Source organism: Thunnus maccoyii, chromosome 14, assembly GCF_910596095.1.
Source record: "Thunnus maccoyii chromosome 14, fThuMac1.1, whole genome shotgun sequence".
NCBI classification, from domain to species: domain Eukaryota; kingdom Metazoa; phylum Chordata; class Actinopteri; order Scombriformes; family Scombridae; genus Thunnus; species Thunnus maccoyii.
The window spans coordinates 27,941,006-27,968,455 of NC_056546.1; the positions used below are offsets into that span (position 1 = coordinate 27,941,006).

Consider the following 27,450-nt stretch of genomic DNA (forward strand, 5'->3'; position numbering starts at 1 on the left):
CCATTATCTATACCCTGTTATTCTGTGCAGGGTCATGAGGGGACGAGTAAGAGGCAGGGAACATCTTGGACAGGTTTCCAGTCTCTCACAGGGATGGGCTCTAGAGTGTTTCTGCAGAAACTGTACTTTATGAGCTACTTTTCCATTTCAGGAGCTGGTTTCACCAAAGGACACAAATGACAATGGTGGGTCTTCCAGAGGACCAGAAGGCCCAGTTGATCCTGAGCCATAAATGAAGCATTTAGGGGTCAAAAAGACCAAAACTAATGATGTATTCAATTGATCCTCATCAACTTGTTCAGTCAACAAAGTATAAGAACCATTGGAAAACAGGGCCTTGTCAGCCATTTATGGCATGTTTAGTCTAGATATCCAGACTTCAGAGGATCCAGTCCCTGAATGAGACAGAGCAATATTGTTTTATGTACAGACACAACTGCAACATTCAAAAATAGCGTCTTATCTTTAGCCAGTGCTTTGTGTCTGCCATTGTTTTCTAGGGGACAAAGCCAGACATTGGCTTTGTCATTACAACATGATTTCGAGCAATCATTTTTATGATGGCAGAGGAAAATGCTGTCTCAGACGCACTTAAAGAAATCCCTCACTGCTGGTGAAGCCTTATTGATGAGGGCATCATCATACAGGTCTTGACCCCATCGAGACAGGAATGCATCAAGGGAGGAAGGTCAGCCCCAGAGTCATTATACTGGTAATAATTATTTATTTAAGGAATTTTATTTCAGGCACCAGGGACCCTGAAATACTATAGAACTAATTTCTATGCAGCTTTGTTTCCATTATTTTGAAACCATGTTAATCTCAATTATAAATACACTACATGTCTACATGTAGTTACGCAGTGAGGAAAATGTTGAGCATATAAACAACAGAATGCCTGTTTGAGAGACGAAGGCTGTTGTGCAAGGCTGCGGTGAAAAGAAAAAAAGTGCCTCAGTGTCAGTGTCTTGGCAAGGATAGGCACTAATGAGAAAGGAATATGGAGCGTCTTGTTTCAGAAATGTTGCTTGGCATTTTCTCAGTTCCAATGCAACAGTAATATTCAGACAGAACACATGAAACAAAGCACACCTGAACATGTTATCATGTATTCGCATCTCTAAGATAAACAGCAGCAGCACTACTTCCACTGCATACTGTGATATGATGTATTGTAATTGAGTGGACTGAATAATGGTATTCAGTCCTCTCTTGACAACTCAACCTTTACATGTAGCCGAGGATGTTTCTTTAAGTTTCTTTAGGCCAAAGGTGCCACAGTTTTGTTCAGTTGTCAGTCTCATATGAGCTGTGTTTGTATGTTTAAAAACGTCTTATCATCATATCATTTTTAGCTGAAATCTTTGAACCTGTATGTGTGTTGTGTGGGTGGGCTGAGTATGGGAGATTGCCATAAAAAAAAAACCTAAGAAAGAGTGCTATGGTTTAAAAAGGTTTGGTAACCACTGATCTAAAGTAACTAGGACACTGTTTCTAGAAAGAGATTGCTGCTGTGCTGTCAGGAGCATAAAGTTCACTTCACTTCCACTGAATGGAACAAATAAGACTATAACTATCCGTATGGATAAATGCCACTAGAGATACCTATGCTGTGGGGTTTGATTCATAGTTCAGCATCTCATTTCATTTGCTGATAGCAACACTACTTACAAAATGGCAATCAAGCGATATTACGCTTTCATTCACTTTGTGATATACAGTAATGATGGGAAAGTTTGCCTTGTCACATTTGTTATCTCTGTAGCCCTGACATGTAGAAACATTTTTAAGGAGGTCAGCTTTGGTGTAGGCTCTAATGCTATGCTGTAACCCTTTCAAACACAACTATAAATCCCCCCTTTTGCTGAGAAAACATTTGTGATTTGGGTGAACTGACCCTTAAAGCTTAAAAAGTCGGTTTGCATTGGAAGTGCCCTCTCCCTGTTTTGTACAGTAAAGCCATCCAGCAGAATGTAGAACCTGGACAGGCTGTCCAACTGTCTGTGGTAATAACACTAATATCTCCGACTTAATATGGAAATCACTTAGTGATGTGAAAATGCCACATGTGACATTTCAAGTACCAGACAAAGTAAAGCAAAATCTGCTTAAGTGGTTCAAATGGTCACAGCATCTCTGAGTATGTTTGTGCTCAGGTTTATTTCAGTGACAGCCCAAAAGCTGCAGGTATCCAGAGGTGTGATGCTTATGTTTATTAATAGCAGCAGCAGTGTAATGTATTATGTGCTCCCTTGACAGAAACTAAATGACTGACTGTGTGTGTGTGTGTGTGTGTGTGTGTGTGTGTGTGCTTTGAGTTCGCCATGAAGATACTTTCTGCCTATACACAGTAATGTGAGCTCAGGCCAGCTGAGCCCAACAAAAACTGCTGTGTTTTCAGTTGCTCCGAGGGCACTGATGTACAGTTATACACACACACACAAATAGAAACACACAAAGACTGTCATACACAGACACACACACATAAACATGCATGCAGGCCATCTGTTGCAGTAAACACCATACCTGACCCTTGTAAACGTACAGCAGCACACTGAGAATGCATGCACTCAATGCCCACATGTGCCACACACACCTTCTTTCCACACACACACACGCACACCCACACACACAGAGCCAGGATTTAATCGAGGAAGGTCATTTTGAAACTGTGCACAGAGTGTGTGTCCTCTCAAACCGATGTGGTGCTAACGTCAGTGAAAATGTGCAAATGTGAATAGAACCAGTTTATTTCTGTGGGACTTACACTCAGTATAAAAGGTAAAAATGATAGCCCTTTGAAGAGAACTGAGCCTGTATAACTGCAGCTCCATTAGCAGATGAATGACGACAAAAGAGGACTTTCTCATTTCCTAAATCAGCTGTCAAACTGATACTGTCTGGGTGTGATGTAAGAGCCACAAATCCTCTAAGCCATTTGCTGGAATTTTAGATAGGCAAGGATGTAATGCAATAACCAACATTCCTATAAATCATTACCTTTTGGTGACCCTACTTTACCTCCTCACCGAGGCTAATGGGTAGATGCTGAATACTGCTGCACAGCATTTGTAGGAAACAACCCAGGAGCAAAGAGGCAGAAAGAGCAAAAAAATAAATAAATTAACATAATGCTTCCAAGAAGTGGGCTTTCATAAGCGCAACCTTGCAAACACATGGTCACAGAAATCTGGACTTCTGAGAAACTTATTGCAGTTTCTGAGACTGTAATGATGGCAATAAAACAGAGCCATCAAAGGGAGGAGAGCTAGACAAAGAAAGATGGGAGTGATGTAGTAGCAACTACTCATACTCAAAAAATATGAGAAAGAATGGAAGGCAAAAAAAGAGAAGATAAAACTACATTTACTGGTTCAAAGCAAGTATAAAAAATTTAAATTCCTTAAAATCTATACTGCTACTAATACTGCTACTGCTACTAATAGTAATGTCAGGAAATGAAGAACCAGACATCTACATGTATAGTAGAAATTTTGATTGAGGAGACTGATTTAAACATTTAAATTAATGATTAAAACATAAACATTTAAGTGCAAACATAGCTCAGAGAGGCTTCAGCAGATGCAGCAAAGGCAGCGGAGAGTAACACAATAGTGGATGTAAAGGAGTGGTAGGACCCAAACACTATGACACTGACCCAACACTGTAAAATACAAGCTTAGTATTACTACTGTTGCATGCTCTAAATGCTCTAAATGACCTTCAAAAACTCTACACACAAACTCTATATGCTTACAGTTGATTTCTGTTATATATATAGAACATATGTATATATAGAATAATAAAAAGGTGGATTTAGTGTTCAATTTAAGAGAACCTGCGGCCTATTGCCAGCAAAATGAAAGTTTGGTCTTAGGTTTGAGTGTAAAGTCAACACTTTCATACTAAACTTGCTAATTTGTTCACCATACTTGTGCTACAACTTCATGATCAAAACATTGTTGCAGAAAGTGATGCATCTAGTGCATTAGAGATGTTTTGAAACTGACTAGTTAGAACCTACTGTTCATTAGACTGATGCTAACATATGTTACAAGGTCTCATTAATAATTCAGTGATTTTAAAGATTATTTCAGTTGCTTGTGTTTGAGACTTCTAACTAACTGTTTTTACTAAGGTGAGGAGAGCTGTGTGTGTCACACATTAATATAGAGTAAATAACAACCTTCTGGAAAACTTCCATCACAAATCAGTTACAAGTTTCTGTCACGAGCAATCAGGTGGTGACAGTTCCCATGTCATGTGAACGCAGCATGAAATCACCTTGTCTTATCCAAGTAACTGTAATGCACAATACTGAGTGTGTATGTCAGTGACATCATAATTGTAAGGGGATGTAATCTGTCACAGACAATGACTATCAGTGTAAATCTTTATATTTATCTTAACTTCATGTTGCAACTAACATGTATGGTGCAAGCTGTTTTTTAAGTCGAAGGATGATGACTTTAATATGTTCAAACTAGGGCTGCAGCTGACGATTATTGCCATTATTGAATAATATGCCGATCAATCCCTCCATTAATCATTTATTCAATGAAATGTTAAAAAGTAGTGGCATTCACAATATCTCAGAGCTCACGGTGATGTATTCAATCTGCTTGTTTTGTCTGACTAACCTAAAGATATTTCATTTACTGTCATATATGATAAGAAAAACAGGAGATGTTCACATTTGAGGTGCTGGAATCAAAGAATGATTAATGATTAATCAAGTATCAAAATAGTTGCAACTATTAGTTATTGACTAACTGCTGCAGCTCATACTAATGCTAGGTTTGTTCTTACACATAGCTGATGCATCTAGCTGCCAAACATTATAAAGCCTCACAAAGACAGTATTTATTGAAGCTATTGAGTGTGACTGCGCTTCAGAGTGTAGAGGTACATAATAAATTGCTGACTCTGGAGCCTCCTCTGTGTGCAGGATTAGGGTTCTTTATTGCTCTGAGGTCACAGCAGAGAGGTGCTTGAGCTAACTAGAGTGACACTCGGAGAGCTCTTTGGCTGCACAGAGCAGCACTTGGGCCACTGATGTAACTGATTATATATTATGTGTTTTTTTCTTTTCTTTTTTGGGCAAGAATGTGGGGTTTAAATGCACTGCCAAAGTGATGGATAAAGGTACCAAGAAAGAAGATAGAACTTCATATAAAGAACTATTGAAAAATGTGGAAAGGGAGATGATTTATAGAAAAGGAAATGATAGGAGGAGGAAGGATGAGTGAGTGCAGGATGGATGTGGTGGATGGAAAATGTCAGCGGGTAGACAGAGCCAGCTCCAGCCCTCCTTCAATCTCTGGAGGGCACAAATTACATTCCAGTTTGACACCAAAGCAGCTGAAGTTCACATTATGCACTGACACACAGAAACACACACACACACACACACACACACACAAATCACAATCATTTCAGTCTGGAGCAGACAAATTCAATTAGAACAGCACTGACTAAATGGGCTTATCTGAACAGCACAAGCTTGTTACATGCATGGAGCCCTTCAGCTCTATGACACACAGAGAGAGAGAGAGAGGAGAGAGAGAGAGGGGGGGGGGGGGGGGGGGGGGGGGGGGTATGAAATCACAAAACCTGAATAGGCATGAGGGCATGTTGTGTGTCAAATCTTCCATGCTAATAGGAAACCATGAATGGAGAATGATTCTGTCCATTTACACATCAGAGTTAACTGACTGGCAGACTGAGGGTGAGACAGCAGAACCCAACAGAATACTGATGACCATCTCTGCCTGATATAGAAGCATTATGGCTGTTTATAGAGCTGCTGTTGTGCTTACAGATGTTACAGATGCAGAATTCATTTCCAGTAAGATACTAAAATGACTGTCTTTTTCTTACACATTCAGTAGCACTGCATGTCTTAGTTAAGAATATGAGTGTTTCAGGAATATAAGAACCAGGTGTAATTCTCTATGTTATAAGTCTATAATTTCAGAATAATTCCCTAATAATTTTGAAGATGTTTGCTGGAACTTGGTACAACAAAGAATGTTCAGTTGTTACACTTCCAGTTGATTATTTTAAATTAATTGCTAGTGTAACCTACAGAGTATTTTAGTCAGTGCAAAAAAATAGCAAAACACACTGTAACATTACAACAACAAAAAACAATTTGCTTTAATTAGCATCAAATTACATAGTTCTTTCCAGGAACTGATTAGGTAGTTATTGGCCAATAAAATGAGAGAGGGACATAATGTCAAATCAATTTATTCATGCTGTAAAACAAAACAAAAAAGCTAATTTTCATGGGTTTTGTCACTCATTGTTTTTCTCATTTCTGGGATAAACATGTTCAAATTTTGGAACTACAGTTCCCATAATGTGTGGAGTGAACCATGAAGTGTAATGTCACCATGGAGTCAGTTAATCAACATGTCCCAAATCCATGCTACACACTAATTCTAAGCAGGTTTAGAGTTTGTAGTGTGTTCACACTGAACATGTGAGAAAATGAAGTGTACTCAAGCCAGACAGCATGCTACTAAATATGGTTGATTTCTGAGTGTGTTAATGATGCATACTGTTCTCCCACAATGCAGTGCATCAGTATTAAATTGTAGGAAAAATATTTTTCTGCATTTGTAAAGTTTAAGTCTGATTAGCATGCATATATATTGGTACACTTGTAGTGAGTTAGCTGTGAGTTGTATCTGAGCTGCACTTTTTTAAGCAAATTTCTTCACGTCAATAAATCTGCACCATGGAAAACCATGCTGCATTAACTACAAGCAGTTTCAGTTTGCACAACCATTAATGTCTAGACAACAATTAACCAGTCTTGATACTGAGAGAATGTCTAAATGTGATGATTATGAGGAAAGTTCTTAATTTTTGTAATTTGTGGATGTTTATCTGGATTGGAGACATTACCGCTGGAAAGAGTGAATTGTGCTGACTCCAGTAACATTTGTATGACCCCTGTGCACTCCAGCCGAACTGAGTTATGACTCAGCAAAGAACAGATGTGATTTCTTACCCAAAAAACGTCAGTCAGGTTAATTAGTGTCCAAGAAAACTGCATTTCACTTATTGTATACAGAGTCTCTGAACAGAATATAAACGCAGGTAACACCTCACTCTATTTAATATCCTCACACTCGCCAGTCTTAAAACAACTGCTCACTCTTTAGAGACGTGTGATCACCATCTCACAGCGGCGACGGAGAAATGATGATACTGAAATGAGCCTAACAGCGGCAGACAGAGTCGAGTCACTTCCCAGGCTGAACTCGCCTGGCACGAGAGGAGCAGTCACAGAGACGAGTCACAACCTATCACATCCTCACCCATCTAATGAGCACCCTGGACATTGGTACGGTGCTTTCCCCCTGAGGAACCAACGTGAACATGTGTGTGTCCAAGTGTGTGTGCACATGCTGTTGATGAGTACACCAGGAGTGTGTCTATATTGCATGTGAGTGTGCTTGCGTGTGACAAAGCTTTCTCATGTGCATGCCTCCTTGTGTGCATTTCCAAAGGGTTTGCATGTGTTTACATAAGCTTGTATACATATGTAATGTGCGTATGTCACTGACTCTGCCCTGCGTGTTTCAATCAGGTGAGATGTTGGGCTCCTAATGAAGCGCACAGAATCTTCTGTTCTCTTCTTATGCCAGAACAAAGACTTTATCCCAAATCAGCAGTCATTGGTACTGGAGCCTGCTTTGGGTTCTTGGCTGTGTGCAAAGCCTAATGAGTTTTGCAAACTAATTCTTCCCATCTGATTCAGCACATATGCACCAAGGGCTGGCAGCAACGCCAGCTGGGCTCAACAGAGCAGCTTCACCACAAAGAGGAGAAAAACTAATAGTAAAAAAAAAAAGTTATGCTTCTGAGTGAACGCTGCTGCAAAACACACAATCAGTTTACTAGTCATGCAAGTAGAAACTTTTGTACAATATCTTCTGAGGCTCTGGAGGAGCTTTGTCGAACATGAAAAAAAAACATGATGACGTCATAGTGATGTCATCTCACCTGGAGGCTTGCAGACTAAAAATTTATAACAGAAAGTCTGTGTTACAAACTGGAGGTGTGGAGTTTGAAAGGTGTGCAGGTTTACCAGATAGGGAGCATCAAATAACGATACGCTATCGGTTGCATTATGGGAAATGTAGGACTGAACAGATACACTTCTATTTTAATCAATACAGCTGTCACAGCCCACATAACTGCTCACATGTCACACGCTCTACATGTGCATAACCATGACCTGAAGCATATTTTCATGCTTCAAATCTATTTTCTTCTGTTTTATGCGCATAATACAGTGATTTTATGTTGGCCACCTACACAACACTGTACCTGAACTCATCCTGTTTGAAGCATAAAAATATGCTTCAAGTCATGGTTTCGCACATGACATGACACCACATGACATGTGTTCACTCCTTCAACAGTATACATGAGGGAGGCAAAATATTAGGATCACTTTTCAATATAATGCACTCCAGTACAGCAACACCACCCACTACCTCCTCAATGATAAACATAAAGTAGAATTATCACCTTTCTGACAATGTCAACAAAAACTGAAAATGTATAAGCTTCTTATAAGTAGAATTTATGGCAGAGCTAGCACTGTTGAGCCTCAAGACAAATAGTGTAACCAGCTGTCATCTATGAAACGTTTTGACTAAAAATAAAGCTTTCGTGCAGTTTTTAATGACTTAGTTTTCACAATTCCAGACATTTTACACATTGATCAAAAACAAAAGTTTCAATTAATGAAAAAACTCTAGTCCAAAGTGTCACCACCACACCAGAACCACCACAGAGCCCTGTTGTGTTCTGCAGGTCTGTCCTTCGTTTGCTGATGACGGTACTTCTGACTGTGTGATGGTTCCCAGTTGGCATGAAAACACAGCAGCCACAGCACTTCTTGAAATTGTTGACTACATACAACAGACTGCTGTGTACAGGAGCTCTCATTCTGCAGTGTTATGCTGTATATACATGTATCGTATCTCATGATGCACAGGTATCTCATGAAAGCTCACAGTTAAAGTCAAGCCCAGTTAAACTCCAGCAGACAGCCTGAGGGTCACATTAGTTTTGGAAACAGCATGTATTGATACCAGTCCTGATATAAAAGGGGAAAATCACCCAGGGCCTTTTCAATTATTTAGTGCACTAAAGGCTGCAGTGCAGAGAGCCCATTGAAGTTAATGACCTCAATTTGTAAAGGTGCTGGCCCTTGATGGAGGAAGCTTAATGAAGATTTACACTGGCTGTGAGCAGGACAGCAACATGAGATGGAGAGCCGTAAAGAAAAGGTATTACATGCTGCTGGAGACGGTCCAGAGATGCGGAGTAGACAGATGTTAGCAGGAAGCAAATGGAAGTGAAATGAATGAGAGGTGGAAGAGACAGATGAAGGCAAGGCAGAAGATGAGGTGGGATGAGGGAGGAGCAGGGGAAAGCTAGCGACTGCAGAGAGAGACAGCGAGAATGAGCTACAGAGAGAATTCAGTCATTTACAGAGCAGATTAAAGAAGCAAAGGAAGAGCTGCGACTAATGATTGTTTTCATTATCGATTCATCTTGTAATTCATTTTTTGATTAACAGATTAATCGTTTCATCCATCAAATGTCACAACATTGTAAAAATATTCATCACAAGCTCCTAGAACCCAAGGTGACATTGTTAAATTGGTTGTTTCATCTGACCAACAATCCCACATCCAAAGTCAGTGTGTTTACATCAGAGCCTCAGTCAGGAGTTTAAATACTGAGGTCATGAGTCCCCACAAAACACCTGCTTATACATTCAACATCGCTACCTTAGCTCTAACTAAATAACTGTTTCCAAAGTTGGCTCAGTGTATGTCCATGTAATGCGTATTAGTAAAATTTTCCAGATAAAAAAAAAATTGAATTACATTTTCTGAGTTTGTATTTTTCGTTCCTCAGATCAATATATAATTAAGATTTTGCAATGGTTTATTTTTAATTTTGCATTTATGGACTGTTGGAAAAAAGAATAGAAATCCAAAAATCAAAACATTCAGAAAATCAGAGTGCTTTTATTTCTACTCGTGTCTTGGGTTGCCTGAGTCGTGGGGGATCGAGGCACCCGACTCAGCATGTGTCTGTCATGACGGGGCCGCCCATCATCACACCTGCTTTCAAGCATTACATCTGGTCTCCTGACAGTCACGGCCGCTTATAGACAGCTACTGTAGGTGAGTTACACCATTTTTTTTTCCAACTAATTGCATACTGACGATAGGCACCAACTCACATGAAGGTGTGCTCATGTAAATAAAGACATATACCATGTAGCTTGAGAGCTATATATTAGGGATGCACGATATTATCGGCATGTCATCGGTATCAGCCGATAAAAGCTCTAAAATGAAATATTGGCATTGGCGAATTCTGCCAATTATGAGAGACCGATATGTCGCCTTCTCCAACGCCGCCTGACTGTGCGTCCCTCAACGGACTTTGACACCCTACCGGTCACTCAGCTGCCCGTCAGACTAGCTGAGAGGCTAGCGGAGCGTTAGCTGCAGCACGGCCTGAGGGAAGCACAGTCAGCTAGCCTCCCAGCTAACGTTAGCCCCGGCTCTCCATGTGGATCCAACCGGAGCACCGAGCCCTGGTTTTTTATTCAAGTTAAAGTGGGAAGAAGCAGCGGGTCTGATGGGCAGCTTGAGTGAAGCGAAACCTGCGGAGGAAACACCGGGACCGTCAGGGAGAAACAGTCCATCGAGGAGCTGCTATGTTCAGCTGCACAGATAGGAAACACTTCGGCTGACAGGATGTACCACTCTGTTTGGAAAAAGCTTCTTCTTTTTGGTTTATAACGGCAGTTGGCAACCAGCGTATTAGGTGCATGACCGCCACCTTCTGCTCCGGAGTGTGAACCAGAGATTAAATCCTACACATTAATCCTGTCTGTCTAATAAACTCAATGAAAACTCTACTGCTCCACCAACTTGGCAGGTTCATTAAAGTTTTAATGCTGAGCTCCTGAACTCCAGCCTTACTAAGTTCTTCCTTCATATATTATCTTTCTTGATCATACTTACTACAATCTATGATTGCATGCATAGCTGGAAAAAAATATGTGCATATATTGGTATCAGCAATCGGCCACAATGAGTTGGAAATAACGACATATCGGATATCAGCAAAAAATCCAATATCATGCATCCCTACTATATATGGTGTATATATAGCTTTATATATTGTATATATTGGCTGGGATGAAAAAGCTAAATACGCTGGCCTATTTTTTGCCATGTAGTTTATCCATACCTAATAAACACTTGCAGGTGCAGCTGCTGGCACCAGAACAAAATAGCACAAACAGCCATTCAGGTTATAGCAATTCACTATAAAATTAATTAGCCTCCATAAATGCCTAGCTAAAAGCCCCCCACCCAGCTGAGATCACTGCATGCTGTAAGTCAGACTGCAAGTAAAATGTTTCTCCAGCAGCTCAGTGATGTCTGATCATAGCTGGTTAAATCCAAATCTCTCTGTTCCTTGACACGTCTCCTGTGGCGATGCTTGCCAGTCCAGATGTTTTGGTGCAGCTGCCTCCTGCAGATGCTCTCATCTCAACTCAGGACATTCCCTCAGAACTCCTTCAGCATTTACACCGGTCTTCATAAACATGTTTCAGTAAAAGTTTGTCTCTGCTCAGACCTGTGTCACTTTGTTCTGGAATATTAAACAGTGACAACAGTGTTATATCAGAGCATCTTGAGGCTGAGACGATCTTAGTCCCATTGTAACTGTATGGGCTACAATCATCTCAACCTTAAGATGCTTTTGGGAAACAGGGCAGGGGTTAGGAGGTTAGAGAAACCTGATTTCCCAGATACATTTCTCCAGGAGAAAGACAATCCCTTGGTGATGTATGTATCACTGGGTTTTTACATGTGATCCACAACAAGTATGTCCATTTCAAAGGCCTCAAACAGGGAACGTTTCCCTGTGATACCAGAGGAGCAGGATGAAACGAGACATATTACACTTAGCAATACAGCTTTGTATTTTAAATCATTTAATTCAAAGGTCGACAGAAATTTAGGGCTGAAGCTAATTATCACAGCCGATTATTTTTTTGATTAATCATTTGACCATCATAACATCAGTACAGTACAAAATGCCTATCATAACTAACTAGAGCCCAAGATGATGTCATCAAATATCTTACTTTGTCCAAACAACAGTCCAAAACCCCAAAATATTTAATTAACTACAATTTTAAGACAAGGGAGAGCAGATTGTGAAACAAATTATCACATTTCAGAACCTAAACAAGAGTATCTTTGAATTATTTACTTTAAAATGACTTCTGCCGATTTATTTTCCATCAACTAACATTGAGCAAAAAATTAAAAACTCACACAAAGTTGCTTCTAAATAAGTTGGCTTCTACAGCTGAACTTTTGACTTTTTGTACAAGTCAGACACAGAAAATAGTGTGTATCAGTCCAAACGGTCTGAAGCACACACACACACAAACACACACACAAAGAAAATCTGGAAGCAGTGTCTTGGATAACTAATACACTTCAAATACATAAACCATGATTCTAAAATGAGGTCAGGGGTATATGACCTGCTACATGTATACACAGACTTACAGTAACCATGTCACTGCACTGCATCTTAACACATTGTCCAATTTCCTGATTTCTCCAAGTAACCTTTGTAGGTGTAAACACACCGACTAATGATTCACTTACTATCCACAATCTAGCCCCTTTGATATCTACTACATCACTAATATTAACAAATGGAACAGCTTGCTACTGGAAGATATACTTCCTGATCTCATTACCTGCTGCTGATGAACACTCGCTCATTCTAGAGCTCAATTGATCAGTCTGGTTGCAACTGATCTTAAAAGTCATGTTGTCCCTCCCCTGTCTTATATAAGTGATGGGTGAAAGTAGAGCTGCAACGATTAGTTGATCGACTAGTTTAAAATTAATCACCAACTATTTTGACAATCGATTAATCGTTTTGAGTCATTGAGTCATCAAGAAAAAAAATTCTCTTGAACCGACTTCTCAAATGTGAATATTTTCTGGTTTCTTTGGTCTTCTTTGATGGTGAACTGAATATAATTGGGTTGTGGACTGTTTGTCAGAGTAAAAGACGACATTTGAGGTTGCATCTTGAGCTTTGGGAAATGGTTTTTCACCATTTTCTGAGCCCTAGGTGAACGACAAAACAAGACTGACAGAAGTGAGGAGAGTGTTCGGCTTGGGTGGAACCTGTTGCTTCTTTTAGTATCAGACAGGAAAAGCTCACTTTCTGACCAAGATTTTTATGCTCTAATAAACCCTTATTTTCCACCAGGGTGGAGAAGAAGAGGAGGAGGAGGGGAAATGGCAGTGTCAGGAAGAAAAAAAAAAAGATTGATTGAGATGGGTTTTCTATTCAACAAAAGAAAGAAGCAGATGTGTTAATATGTAGACTCTCACCAAACGCTCAGCTACAGCAAACTGCTTGGATCCATCATCTCTTCGTTTTAATGATAAAACTCATCATATTTGGACTCACTGGAGATAAGTTGTGGCAGGTGACACATCTTATTAAATTCAATGAACTTCCATGTTACTGCCACCCACAGTGTTCCAGAAGATGCTAATTTCGTCCTCTGCATCCAAAAATTTCAGCTCCATGTGACATCCAGTGTCTGAACATCACAATTTAAACTGTGCTCCATGTCAGCAGGGCGTCAAACGAATCTATTTTTCACTGAACCGCACAGTGTTTTCTTGCAAGAATCCCTCTGAGCGCTACCAACCAGAAAAAGTGAGGAGAGCTGGGATTTACTCCACTTTTAACTCTTAACAGCAACTACTTAAAGCATGTATCACCTGGTAGTAAAATGCATAAAAAGTAAATGCATCATCTCAGTTTACCGTACAGTACATCCAGCTGCTATTGTTTCCTGGTAATAGCTGAGTCAGGGATCCTGCGTCCACCTACAGTAAGGTACAAAGCTATTTCCCATGGCCTCAGCTGTAATATAGAGCGCTTCCACTCAGCACTATAGAAATCATTACGGCTGCTGGACTTCCACAGTACAGCTCCGACACGCTCAGATTTCAGTAATACAGACAATTGGGCTCAACTGTAACCTCCATGTGCAGCTGTGAGTGTTAGTGGTTACAAAGATTTTCAAAGGTGCAAAGAGCGTTACATCATTCAACATACTGCAAACTAGTTAAAAATGCCCTGTTCAGTTTGCCACCCAATAGCATTCCTGAATTCCAACATTTCCTCCCAGCTTACTGTTGCTGTTTCAGATTATCAGCTTCACTGTGCAGAATGATATATGTGCAGAGTTTGTTTTCACATTCCACTGCTGAAAGTGGAAAGTTTCTCTGTGCTCACTGTTTGGAAGCCAGTCCTGGTCCAATATTCAATCCACACAAGTGTTATGTGGAAACTTGAAGCCTCCAGTGCACAAACACTGAGAATGGAGCTTACAGTGAAGGGTTAGGGTTGGAAATATCTTGTGTCCAGCAATTGAACTTTTGAAATGAACAATATTTGCATATTTACAGATTTTGGATTTTTCAATGATGGAGAGGGAATAGATGGAATTTTAAGGTTTTTAATGAGATAATGGTATTTTTTGAGGAAAAACCATATTAGACACACATTATTAGTCCAAAAGAATTTTTTATATATCTTACAACACTCCTGAAATTTACGTGACACAAATGTCTAGAGAGAACACTTGCAATTGATGAGTCAAGTAACAGAGTGGAGCTTCTTTCCCGACAAATGATATTTGGTTGAGTACAGACACCAGCTGCAAAGAGCACACAAACCCATGAAGTTAGTCACAGAATTAACACCAACAATAGTCAATGTTGACATTTGTCATTTTAACCGGAGGAAGCGATGGTCAGCGACAGCTAAAAAAGAGAAGTTGCTAGCTTAATGTTTTGTACATCGGAACTCTATGCCAATGAAAAAGAGAGAGTGTTTGGTGAATCTGTGTATTTTGCCAACCAGGATGTCAGAATTCAGAGTCAATCTTGTGTTTAAATAATTTGCTCACATATCAGCAAAATCCTGCTTGTAGGTTGTTGTAAAGCAAAGCAGTGCTGCAAAATTATCAGGCTGAGGTGGACAAACCACAGTAAATTAATGAAATGATCTGGATTTAATCACCTTTATTTAAGCCGATACTGATTCTTTAAAATATGTCCAGATCTGCCCTGATACAGGTCCTGAGGATCAGCTCAGGACATCTCTAGTAAGTACAGTAGGTCAAAGCAGGAAGTCAGTCAGGAAGATGTGATGGATGCGATTTGACTGTCCTACATAAGAAATTACTACTGACAGTCTGAAAACAAAACAGGTTGCCTGTTTAATCCTTAATTTGCTACATACACTGTCAGTTACGGTACACCACTCATTGGCAGTAAAAATGCCAGTTTGCTGGCACACAGCTGCAATTCTTGCTGAGCACCTGCATAAAAATAGAGCCATTTATAGTTTTTTCTTTTGTCATCCATCTGTACATCACAGTACTAAATTTAGTGAAAAACCTCAATTATATCTTCCTGCTACGTGGATGCACAATGCCTCAGTCTGCAGCTGGTTGCTGTATGTTGAACTCGTGTAATGAATGCACGCTAGATTTCCCTTACGCAGGGTTCTGGAGCTCTGCAGTATGATAGTCCCTCTCAGCTCTGCATACTGCAAAAAGTATTACATACAAACAGCCAATGATCACAAAAGAAGGCATGAACGAAGAAATGCACAGAACCTGCTCCTCCTAAACACCTGATATACTAACAGCCTGTTTTAAGTAAGTCTCCTGTGTGATCGCAGCCCCAAAAAACAGCACTCAATTAAATTCTTTTCCGCATTTCAAAAGATGATTAAAGTGAGTTGAGGCAGTTTTACCCTCCACAGTGTCCCCGGACACAACACATTAATTCAGTCATGCTCGTCACACTCAAAGTAAATGCTTGGAAACACAAAAAAAAAACATAGCACAAACAGCACAAGGGAGCGCTTTAGAATATTTAATAGCAGCAAAATTAAGTCAGGCTTAAAAGCCACACAAATGTATTTATTTCACACCCTTTCTGCCATTTCAAAACACAAAATGTGTATTTCGCTGTCATATTGGAGCCTTTTAAAGGGTGCATGTAGGAAAAAATCTTGAGCAACTGTCAAATGTGAACTAATTAAAATGAGTGGACAGCTCACACACACACACAAATACACACAAATACACACGCTTCATGTGTGTTATCTACCCGCATGTCGACTGTAACCTGCTCGCTGTGCTTTCACCTTTGCTTTGAACACTACTCCAGCTCACCTATGTAACCCTGGAGACTTGCATCACCCATGTTCCCCTGCTCACAAACACACACAGATGAGTACACCTCTCACACTCTCTTTCCAATATTGCATGTACTTGTGAATACGTGATCATAAATTTTACTCCTAAACTGGGTCTAAGCTTAGTTGAGATCTTGAGACTTTGTGTGAATGAACCTGACTTTGTGTTTCCCTTCCTTTATTAAACCAAGGTCATCCACAACTGCAGCTCAACACTAACAGCCTAAATCAAAACCAGAGAGTTTGATGGATGAAGGTGTAAGTGTAGCTTTACTGTATGTGCATTTACTAAATTCAGGGATTTAGTAAATGCACATACATGCAAATGTGGATAAAGAAAAGTATAAAGAAATTATCTGAATAAACATTCATTACACATATTTTCACAGCTACCCAAAAACAGCTTACAGTATATGTTTAAAATAGCATAGCAATGGCCTCAGTGGCATCTGGTTCCAAATCAGTGAATGCAAGACCCAAGTATCACATTAAAGGAAAATTCTGGTTTATGTCAACCTGGCATGTTTCTTATAATTGTAGCCATTGTGACTCTGTGGTTTATACTATGGGTGAGCTTTGTGATAGAAATTCGGGAAACGGAGACTTGCACAAAACATCATATGTCAGAGCAAGCTGCTGAGCCCCCTACAACTTTCCAAATAAGCATAATTTCTACATGAATCATTTCAAACACTGTCTCTGAGTCAGACTGAAAGCTAACTCAAAGCTAACTTAGCCGCCTGGAACAGCAATCACGGCCAACTGCATAGGGATCTACATCCACGGCAACTTGCTGGCTAACCTGTTAGCATGGATGGGAAATATGTCAGGTTGAAATAAACCAGAATGTTCCTTTCACATATCAAAACAACTAGCATAAAGATTAAATTATATTAATGGACTATTCTGAAGTTTTGAACTGAAAGCCTGCATAACTCACATTTTATGACATATAGAACAAACATCTAATTAAAATTTGAAAGGGGAATTATTATGCTTTCTCTTATTTTCAGTCATATATATAATTTTACAATGTCAGATGTTCATATTAAACGTGGCCAATGTGTCAGTTAATGAGGTAAATGTATGTAGAAGTAATCCCTGCAAGCAAAAAGCACCAGCTTCAGACTGCTCTCAACACAACAATGTTTTTTTTCTACGACGGATTTCTTTATATGGTCATTATTTCAAACACTTGTCTCTGTGACTAAAAGTAAACACTGATTTACACTGAATTATCCACCTGAATAAGCTATTGTAGCTAACGGCATGGGTATAGACTGCCAGGGCTACTCGCCAGCTAACCAAACTAGCTGCCTATTCATCTGTGTATGCCTATTTGTTTAGTGCACGTGTGACGCTAGGGGTCACTGTCAATTTAGCATTTGTGCTAGAGTGGTAGTAACAAATAAGATTTATTTAAGTTATTGTCTTTTAAGGTAATTCACATAAACAAAGTGAAATACCCCCTGGACTAGCTATTGTAGCCGACTAACGGGTCACACTAACCTTGCTACTTTCTTTGTTAAAGAAAGTAAACACAGTAACTAGAAGTTAGCTACAAATGCTAATCCAAGAGGCTACTTCCTGTGTTTACTTTTGGTTGAACAAGACAAGCTTTTGAAATTATTTATGTAAAAATTCAAGTTTACTTAGAAAATGTCAAGTGCTTCACACTGCTTGCCCCGATATCTGTTGTTTTCCTTAATCACACCTTATAAGTCTCTACAACAGAGGTGGTAGAAAGTTAAAGATAAGTAAGTTAAGGATCCCCGGACATGTTGTAAGGCATATAAAGAATACTCTGCTTTGAATAATTATATGTGTCTAATATGGTTGTACAATGTGCACTGGAGGCTGCAATTTTCGACATCACACTGGTGTAACTTGCATACTGGAGCACAATAGCTTCCAAACTAGTTGTGATGTCACAAATCCTGCACATAGGCCTACCCCTTAAACTCAGATTTTTAATGAGCACAAAGAAACATTCCACTTTCAGCACATTAATGACAACACAGTCTTCTAGTCTGAAACTCTGCAAATACATCATTCTGCACAGTGAAACTCAATCATCCAAGTGAAGTAAACACATTTTTGAGTGGGGGGGGCCGGGGGGGGGGGGGGGGGGGGGGGGGGGGGGACTTTAAAGTTAGCATGATCCATAGTCATAATAGCCACAATTGTGAAAATAAGACCTGGGTTGGAAAATATTGGAATTTTCCTTAAATATAAAAAGCCTTTAATTTGAGGTACATTTTCCCAACTGTCATGAAGAATAAAATCCCTGTATTATAAATGTGTAAACATCTCATATCTATCATTTTCAAAGCCAGATAAACTAATATTCTGGTGTAACCTTCTGTAAATTTAATAATGTTCTTATTTGTGGGTCATGAATGTGTTATGATTTGAAATACAACATAAGAGTTACCCTGTGCCTACCGTTGTACAGACTCTGGGGGGCCATCTCCTCTCCTGCTGCCCTCCTCTGAGCCCCGTCCCTGCCAGAAGAGACACTGCTATACCTCCCCTTGCCGTGCTCCACCCCAGGGCTGTGATGATAGTGGTGGTGGTGGTGCCGTATAGACTCTGGACTCCCCACGATCACCCGCCCTTTCCTCAAATGCTCAGGCGTGCCCATCACTGCATGCTTGGCCTCGGGACTCCCACAGCCTGCCCCCGCCGAGTTAACCGATCTCTGACTCAGCTCTGGGCTGGACTTGACCGAGCCCTTCCCACAGCCTGGTGATGCTTGCCCTGAAATGAATAGCTGTTTCTGGGCCAGTAGGTCAGAGCTGCAGGGTTTGGGGTGGGAGTCACATGGTAGCCTGGTGGGGGACTTGCTGTGTTTCTCCGGGCTGTGTCCTCGGAGGCCGCGAGGGTCCAGGTTGGTGAGGGACCCCCCGCGGGGGCGGCAAGACTGCGGGAAGGTGTGGTACTCTGGGGTGGAGCTGTGCCTCCTGCCTGTGGATTCATACACGTCTCCCGGTTTGTGGGGGTGGTCCGAGGAAACACATCTCAATCCAGATCCAGGGCTGGCATTGGAGCCCAGGGGAGGGGGTTTGTGGTGGGGGTTGTCGGGGCTATCTGTGCTCCCTGCACTGGAGGTGCTGCTCCCATCCCCGACGTCCCGCAGCAGGCCGGGTGCCGGGACACCTCCCCCCAGCTGAGACAGGCTGCTCTGACTGTCGATGGAGCTCCTGCAGCCGGGGCCTCCGTGCCCACCCACACCACCTCCTCCTCCCCCTCCCCCTCCTCCTCCGGCTACAGCCACAGCCCTCTCCTCCTCCAGCATGAGGCACACCTCCTTCAGCTCCAAGTTCTCCCGGATGACCTCCACCTGCCGCTGCTCCAACTCCTTCAGCTTCTGCAGGTAGATGGCCACCTCCTTCCTCATCAGGCCTGCACTGTAGCGGCCCAGACGCTGCCACTCACGTGACACTCGCTTCCCCTTCTGCCGGTCATCATCCAGGAAGCAGCACAGGTCCCGCAGCTCCTGGTTGTCCTCCTGTAGTTTCTGGTTCACGTCCTGGTTTACATTAGAATGCACACAAAGAAGCACAGTGAGGGATTACACGTACATGCTGGCTGTGACTGATCATTGTGGTGAATGAGAGGAAAAATATTCCCATCATGCAGCTGCGTGTGTGACGTGTTTCTTGTAGAGCTGAAATCAATTAATCAATAGTTGATCTAAAGAATATTGACTCAGATGATTAAGTGATATTAGTCGTTTGAGTTGAACTTGCTGAACATTCACTGTTGCCAGCTTCCTCGAATATGAAGATTTGCTGCTTTTCTTAATATGATCGTGAATTGAATATTTTTGGGATTTGGACTATTGGTTGGACAAAACGAGACATGCCAAAATGTCCCCTTTTCTGACAATTTATTAAAAAAATAAAAAAAACTCAGTTAATCAATAAAGTAACCTCATGAAAATAACGGCTAGTTGCAGTTTCTTGACACTGTCACAGAACTGAGAAGACTCTTGACATAATTGATTTGTCGTCAGTCCAAATCGATCTGGTGACTACATCAATAAACATTCATTTATGTTTGGACAAAATAGGGCGAAAAAAATCATATTTTTTATAAGCCAGGGCATGGCCATTTCATCCAAATCACATTTTAAATTCAGTAAGGGTATTGCAAAGTAATTTACAGTTGCATGCATCATTCTGTCTTTCATATGCAACAGGTTTATTTATTTATTTATTTATTTACTTATTTGGCGACCATTTTGACCTTAACTGAGAACCTGTAATTTTGGTGAGAAGGCTTTCTATCAATGAAATCCTGAACATCACACAGTTCATTACAGCCTAAACGTTAGTGTAGCCTAAAACCTCAGGGCCCCTGGTAGATCCCGGCTCCCCGGGGTCCCCACCCATCTCACCTTCAAACTCCGTATCTCGTTCAGGTGCTGCTGGAGCCTCCGGTTCACCTCCCGCATCAGATTGCCGTGCTCCACTATGACGCTCCTCTTCTCCGCCTCTGCCCTCCGCAACCGCCGCACCAGCTCCTCTTTGCCCCACTTCAGCAGCTCCTCGTCGGGTATTTTGGAGATGTCGTCCGCCGGACTCTCTGCGCTTTTGGAGAACTGCGGCTGATGCGGTGCGCCTTTCTCCATCCTTTTAAACTCCAGTGGAGGTTGAATAAAAGTACTGTGTGTGGTGAATTTCAGAGAACAAGACACTAAAGCAAACCTTCAAATACAGGGACAACACTTATCCAAACGCTGCTCAGGTTCCCCCCCACCCAACCTTCTCATGTCCGTGGAATTACATCGCTTTCATTTAGGCTGTGCCTCTCTCCCACGCCCATGCTGCAGCTCCGATATCCACCCGGTGCCCTGCTGCTATATCCCTACTGTTAGAGCATCAGTCTGCATGCTGCTGTGTCTCCGGCTGAGCCCTTGGCCGGCTTGGCGGGGCGGTTTCTCTCCAGGTGCATGCCGGCCGTCTTGCGCACTCCCGCTGCTCTGTGCGCACTACCGCTGTCCGACCGCCGGGGTGGAGGACAGCAGGAGGAGGAGGAGGAGGAGGAGGAGGACTGGAAGGGGAGGTTGCAGGTGCATACCCGGAGAGCCAGGATGATAAGGTGCGTGAGTGTGGAGAACAGATTCTCTGTCTCTCGCTCCTTCACCCGCTCCCTCTCCTGAAACGTCTTTGTGTTATTGCGCCATCTGCTGTGGCTGTAAGGTATCAGGACACTACTGCACAGCTTATTGCTCAAGGTGATAATAACATAATAACAAGAAAAGTTTAAAGATCTCCTCCAGACATGTTTTAAGACATGTAAAAATACTCTTCTTTGACTAATAATTTCTGTCTGATATGTTTTTTTACTTTCAAAAGTTCAATTACCTCGTTAAAATTCATAAAATTACAAATGATTCCATCTCCCTCATTGAAAAATACGAAACCTATGAATATACAAAACTCATAACTAGGTATCAATGAAATTATGACACATGACAAAAACTGATTTATACAAATATACAGATGATATGGCCCTTGCTGGCTTTTTGTATGCAGCTGATGAGAGTTGGTGTATCTGAACCATGTGACTGCCGTCCTCACACTGGAGCTGCACTCAGTAAAACAAAAGAACTGATGATGTGCTCTAAACAGGACACCAGCCCATCATAATCAATAGTCCACCAGTGGCAACATACAAACGCTCCTCAAAATCCTGTAGACAACAGCAACATCAAACAGTTTTTAGAAAAACACTCTAAAAAAAGACCAGACCAACAGTGTGTGTGTGTGTGTGTGTGTGTGTGTGTGTGTGTGTGTGTGTGTGTGTGTGTGTGTGTGTGTGTGTTTCACAACTGTGTGAAACTATAACTTTAAAGGACAAGAAAGAACAAAGCATCACTGCTCAAATAAAATAATAAAATGACCATTATGAGCAATCCTTCTCCAGATAAAAACACTGAAAAACAAGATAATAACATACAGTATCTTTATGTACGACTATATGATTTAGAACATACTGTACAGTGCAGTCTGAAAGTAGTAGAGATATGTGTCATTACTTTGTCTCATGGCATTGAAAAACATTTCTATTTTCCACAGACCATTCTATTCTAACAGTTTTCATAGGGACCATTTCTTTTAATATTGGAGGTTTCTTTAAAAATCCCCTCTAGACATGCATTAAGACATCAAAAATACTCTACTACAACAAGAAGAAAAACACATTTTTGAGTGGAGGGGGACTTTAAACTTGGATGAAAGTTGGAAACTGGTAATTAACTAAGATATGACATGAATGCGGCATTAGATCAGGGGCCACTTAGCATACACCACAGAGGGATTGCGTTTATCAGCATATTGGAGTTTAAAAGATAATTACTTTGCCTAACATTAAAGGGGACTATTATGCTCATTCCCAGTGCTATATTTTTATTCAGGGACTCTACTTAAGGAGCTTTGCATGATTCATAGTTCAAAAATTTTTTGAACTTATTTATCTTATACTGGCACTTTATGCAGCCCCTCAGTTCAGCCTCTGTCTCTTAACAGGCAGTCTTAGCTCCTGTCTCTTTTAGGCCTGCCTCCTGATTAGCCCACTCTGTTCTGATTGGCCAGCTTTCCAGAAGCCGATGCAAACCCAACATTTCCTGCTTTACTGCTCCAAATGAAAAGTTTTTCAATGACTAAATAACGGGACACATTTATTGTAAAGAATTTAAAGGAAGTGAAACGTGCTCCTCACTGAATTAGCAGAGCTTCATTATCGGCGCTAAAAAACAGTTGACACAACAACATATCACAGGGATTACTTCTTCAAAAGTTTACTTCATTATTTGATACATTGGCCACTTTCAACATGAACATCTGACATTGTAACATTATAGATATGACTGAAAATAAGGAAAAGCATAATAGGTCCCCTTTAACTTATTCACTCAGCAGGAATGTTGACAAGCAGTTACTGTCAGTCACTGTCACTTCCCAGACCTTCAAGGATGTTTCAGTGAACTGGAGCTAAAACTAAGACTGAAAAGTCTTTAGTAAGATGAAATAAAATCATACACTAAGCCTTTTAATTAACAAGATTAAGTAAGTAAGAGTCTGCAGCCATGCTGCAGCTCAGTAGCCTGGGCTTAGTAAAAGCTGTGTTTTAAGCTAAATGCTAATTTCATCATGCCAACTGGCTCAGAATGACAGTGTTAACGTGCTGATGGGTAATATATACAGTATACCATGGTCATCATCTTAGTATAGCCTGTTAAAGAATGCTAACATTTGTTAATTATCACTAAACAGCGCTGCAGTTAATTGGGATGTTTTGCAGTTTTGTAGGTATTTGGGCATAAACTGTAGGCTACTAAAAAAAAGTATTTGACATGTGAAAATTTGAAAAATGGTGTAAATTGATGATGCCACTTGATAAAAAAGTTATTACAATTTATCCTGTGGGAAACATGAGTCTATGTACCAAACTCCACTGCAAATCAACAAATATTTGTCATTTGACATTTCACTCTGGAACAAAAACCAGCAGCCGATCAACTGACATCGACCAACTTTGCAATCCCCAAAGGTGCGCTGCTAGTATGGTTAACAAGACATGGTAAATAAAAACAAAAATCCTGAATCTGAAATAAACATGAACAGTTTCTCTTTTCAGCTGTTCTTTTTTTGCCAATTTCCTAATTGTGACTGTGCACCATTATCATTAATTGGCCTTAATCATCTATTAATATATCATCAATACACTGGTCTCCACTTTGCACATCCGAAGCCAGCTCTCTGCCAATATGCACATAGAGCAGCTAATACTGACACACTCCAAATAAGCATGATGTTAGACAAAGTAAAACTTTAATTAACATTTAAAGAAGGATATAATAACAATAACAATAATAATAATGTTAAAAAATTATTAAATTAAAGGTCAGAATTAAGCATAAATAAAGTTGTTGAAATTTGTAAAACTATAATTCTGCTGTCAGTTAATACCTAAATGCAGTGATATGTTGTGAACTGATGAAACAAACAAAAGATACACATACAGCATGTCTGGTTCACTTCTTCCTGTAGTACTGTGTGCACATGTGCCTACTCTTGTATCATATTGGCCTTGATCTTACTTAAAGTAAGCATGGCCAAGATGTCACTACTTTGAATGCCTGCTGAGGCTGTGACAACCCAAGACTCCTCACTGAACACTAACAGCCAGCAGATGGTGCAACAAGTTCCAGTCCTCACAGACCTGAAACATGTGCATGAAATCAAGAAATCATTCAGATAAAAACACATGCAAAACATCATTGATTTCATTTTTTCACCATAGGGGTGGCAGTTAATCATATCAAGAAGATATCAAAGAACTGCATGTGAAGCTTCGTGACTTGTGGCTGTGATAAAGTTCTCTGTCTGCCTTCCAAGAGGAAGAACAATGTGGGAGTGTCTGTGTGACCTGATAAACTGGTAACTTGAAATGTGACATTATCATTCAGTTCTTGTGGCAGCAGTTGCATCTGTGGTGTTGCTCTGAGGAGTCCAGAAGGATGGAACAGCCGCTGTTCGTGCTCGTAGCTCTTTTCCTGGTGTCCTCATGCAAAGGACAGAGTTGGACGGCTCCAGACTTTTGCCATCAGCAAAAATGCCCTCAATTCACAGTGGTTGAGGCAAACCAGGTAGGTTTCAACAGTTCTCACACACACACACACACACACACACACACACACACACACACACACACACACACACACACTGTTGGTCTGGTCTTTTTTTAGAGTGTTTTTCTAAAAACTGTTTGATGTTGCTGTTGTCTACAGGATTTTGAGGAGCGTTTGTATGTTGCCACTGACTGGATTACCACCAAGATAGAAAGCAGTGACGATCGTGATGTAATGGCTGCACATTCAAGGCTGAAGGATTACTGCCAGAAACAGCAGAAAGCAGGTATGAAACCAACTGCTTCAATCATACGGTAGATAAGTTTTGTGATGCTAGGGGATAATTTGAACAGGATATTAGCAATGTGCTGTTGTTTAACAGGTGAAACAGGGATATCACTTGAATAACAGTTTTATAATGTTGATCATTAATGAACAAATTCCTGTTACAACATATATGTGAAGATCAAAACATCAGGTGTGAAATGTCACTGCATAGTAATTAATTATCTACTGTATGAGATTGTGAGACACAGCAAAGGCAAACAACAGTTTCTGTTTCTAAACAGTTTCTGTTTCACTTGTTCTTGTAACTCAAGTAATGAGAATCTCATCAATGGATGACATATATTACTGACAGGAGAACAAAATGGTGGAGAAAGTAATAACAAGCCACTGAAATAAAGTCCTACATTCAGTTTTACACTCAAGAAATGTTTAATTTTGTACAAGTTTTAAATTCTAGAAATATTTAAATTAGTAGAAGCTTTACCTTCAAGAAATATTTGAATTTCTACAAATGTTACATTAAAGAAATGTTTACATTTGTTCAAGTTTTACATTCCAGAAAGGTTTAAATTTGTAACATTTATACCTTCCAGAAGTGTTTAAATGTGTGAAGGTTTCACCTTCAAGGAATATTTGAATTCGTACAAGTTTTACATTCAAGAAATGTTTAAGCTTCTTAAAGTTTTGTAACTGTTGACAACAAGATCAACCACATTCTCTTGAAACTTGCTTGGATTACTGCAGTGACACAAAATTGTCTATGTAAAGATCTTACCATCTTGTACCATGTTTGTCTCCTCCAGGTTATGAGATCAGTGCTGACACCTGGCCTGGGCTGATCACCGTCAAAGAGGGTGAAGATGGCTCTGCTTTGACGATGTCTTGGTTCGTTCCTCCTGGTACAACAAAGCCTGAAAACACTGATGAGTTAGTCACACTGCAAAGCAGACCTGAAGCCACTGTCTATGTCAGGTGAGCAGCAGCTACTTTCATCTTTCAACTCAGTGTTCTCCTGGAGACCCAAATGGGGTTTCATTAAACACTGTTATATTTGAAAACAGTTCACAAACTACCAAAAAGTAATAAGACAAAACAGATTAAAAAAAAAAAAGAGTTTGGATGTAGAAAACGAGAGAAGACAAACAAAGACTAGAGTCACACAGAAGAACAGATAGAATGACTTTGACAAAGTATTTGTTGTAATCTGAAACTAACTGTTAATCACTTTGTTCTCTCATTGTTTCATATAAAAGGGTATTTGGTGGATTTCCAAGCATTACGAAAGGCCAAGACAACGCAAAGTTTCTCCGTGACGCCTTGGCTAAAGCTGGGAAAACCTTTGATCCCAACACTTACTCTGGTGCTGGGTATGATTCCTATTTTTCTCTTACTCACCACAATGAGATCTGGATCTCTGCTGCCTGAAGTCAGCAGACGCCATCAGTCTAACCCAGTACCTGGGTTATATAATCAATACTGGTCATACAATCACTGTGGTTCCTCTATAGTGTCTTTACTGTTTCCTTGTTTATTAGAAATCCAAATATAATGTAGCACAATCATTGGTACTTTTAACATGTATTGCACTTACAAATTCTGTATTCTACCTCTCTGCAGTAAAACAAAGAGACATATTGTACTGTAGGTTGCTAGCAGACAGACATCCTTGGATGCTTCTGTTGCATGATAGAAGCTGGTTTCAGGAATGTTGTGAATCTGCCAGGGTATTTACCAGCAGCCTGTCTTCCTTTTTACATACTGGTGATGATGTTTTTGTTGTCTGATTATGTTTTATTTTCCCAACATATCTGCTGTAAATCATAAAACTTGTTGATACACATCTGTCCTTGCCTTAAGCAAATAATAAATTGTTGACAATTTTATCTTTGTTTGCATGTGTTTGTGCAAGCTGTTCCTTCCTGTATCTCTGTTGAACAGAGTGTTCACGACAGGTCAACCTTAAAGGGGCTCCCTGCCAAAACTACAAGTGACCTAATTGGCCAAAGGCATGTCTCCCATGACACAGAAATGTGATCATTATCTGCTTCTCCTTCCTGGTTTAACTTGTTTTTACAAAAACAAACATCTGTCACCCAAGACAAAAAGAACCCAACTAGAAAAGAGAGGAGCTG

General features: G+C 40.4%; 2 protein-coding genes across 8 annotated transcripts in view; one reads left to right on the plus strand and one right to left on the minus strand.

The window, feature by feature from the left end:
• Positions 1 to 21,026, minus strand: part of LOC121911866 (coiled-coil domain-containing protein 85C-like) — a 41,308-nt gene extending 20,282 nt beyond the window's left edge. For 3 of the 4 annotated variants that reach the window (XR_006099964.1, XR_006099965.1, XM_042433764.1), the window contains exons 1-2: positions 20,792 to 21,026; positions 18,835 to 19,921 (exon numbers count right to left, since the gene is read on the minus strand). Coding sequence is in view for 1 of the 4 variants with exons in the window: in XM_042433764.1 (XP_042289698.1) it covers positions 18,835 to 19,921; positions 20,792 to 21,025 (1,321 nt within the window). In the remaining 3 variants the exon portion in view is untranslated. Of the gene's footprint in view, positions 1 to 18,823; positions 19,922 to 20,791 lie in introns of all 4 variants that reach the window. The other variant, XR_006099966.1, reaches the window with a different exon arrangement.
• soul2 (heme-binding protein soul2) lies at positions 7,892 to 27,183 on the plus strand. Of its 4 annotated transcripts, none has more exons than XM_042433767.1 (5): positions 7,892 to 10,226; positions 24,869 to 25,048; positions 25,190 to 25,316; positions 26,122 to 26,290; positions 26,572 to 27,183. In XM_042433767.1, the coding sequence occupies exons 2-5, from the start codon at positions 24,920 to 24,922 to the stop codon at positions 26,741 to 26,743; spliced, it is 597 nt and encodes a 198-aa protein (XP_042289701.1). In that variant the 5' UTR covers positions 7,892 to 10,226; positions 24,869 to 24,919; the 3' UTR covers positions 26,744 to 27,183. The 4 variants fall into 4 exon arrangements, with proteins under 4 accessions (XP_042289701.1, XP_042289702.1, XP_042289699.1 ...); XM_042433768.1 differs by having other exon boundaries at positions 24,881 to 25,048; XM_042433765.1 differs by lacking the exon at positions 7,892 to 10,226 and adding an exon at positions 21,450 to 21,495.
• Positions 27,184 to 27,450: the final 267 nt, after the last annotated feature.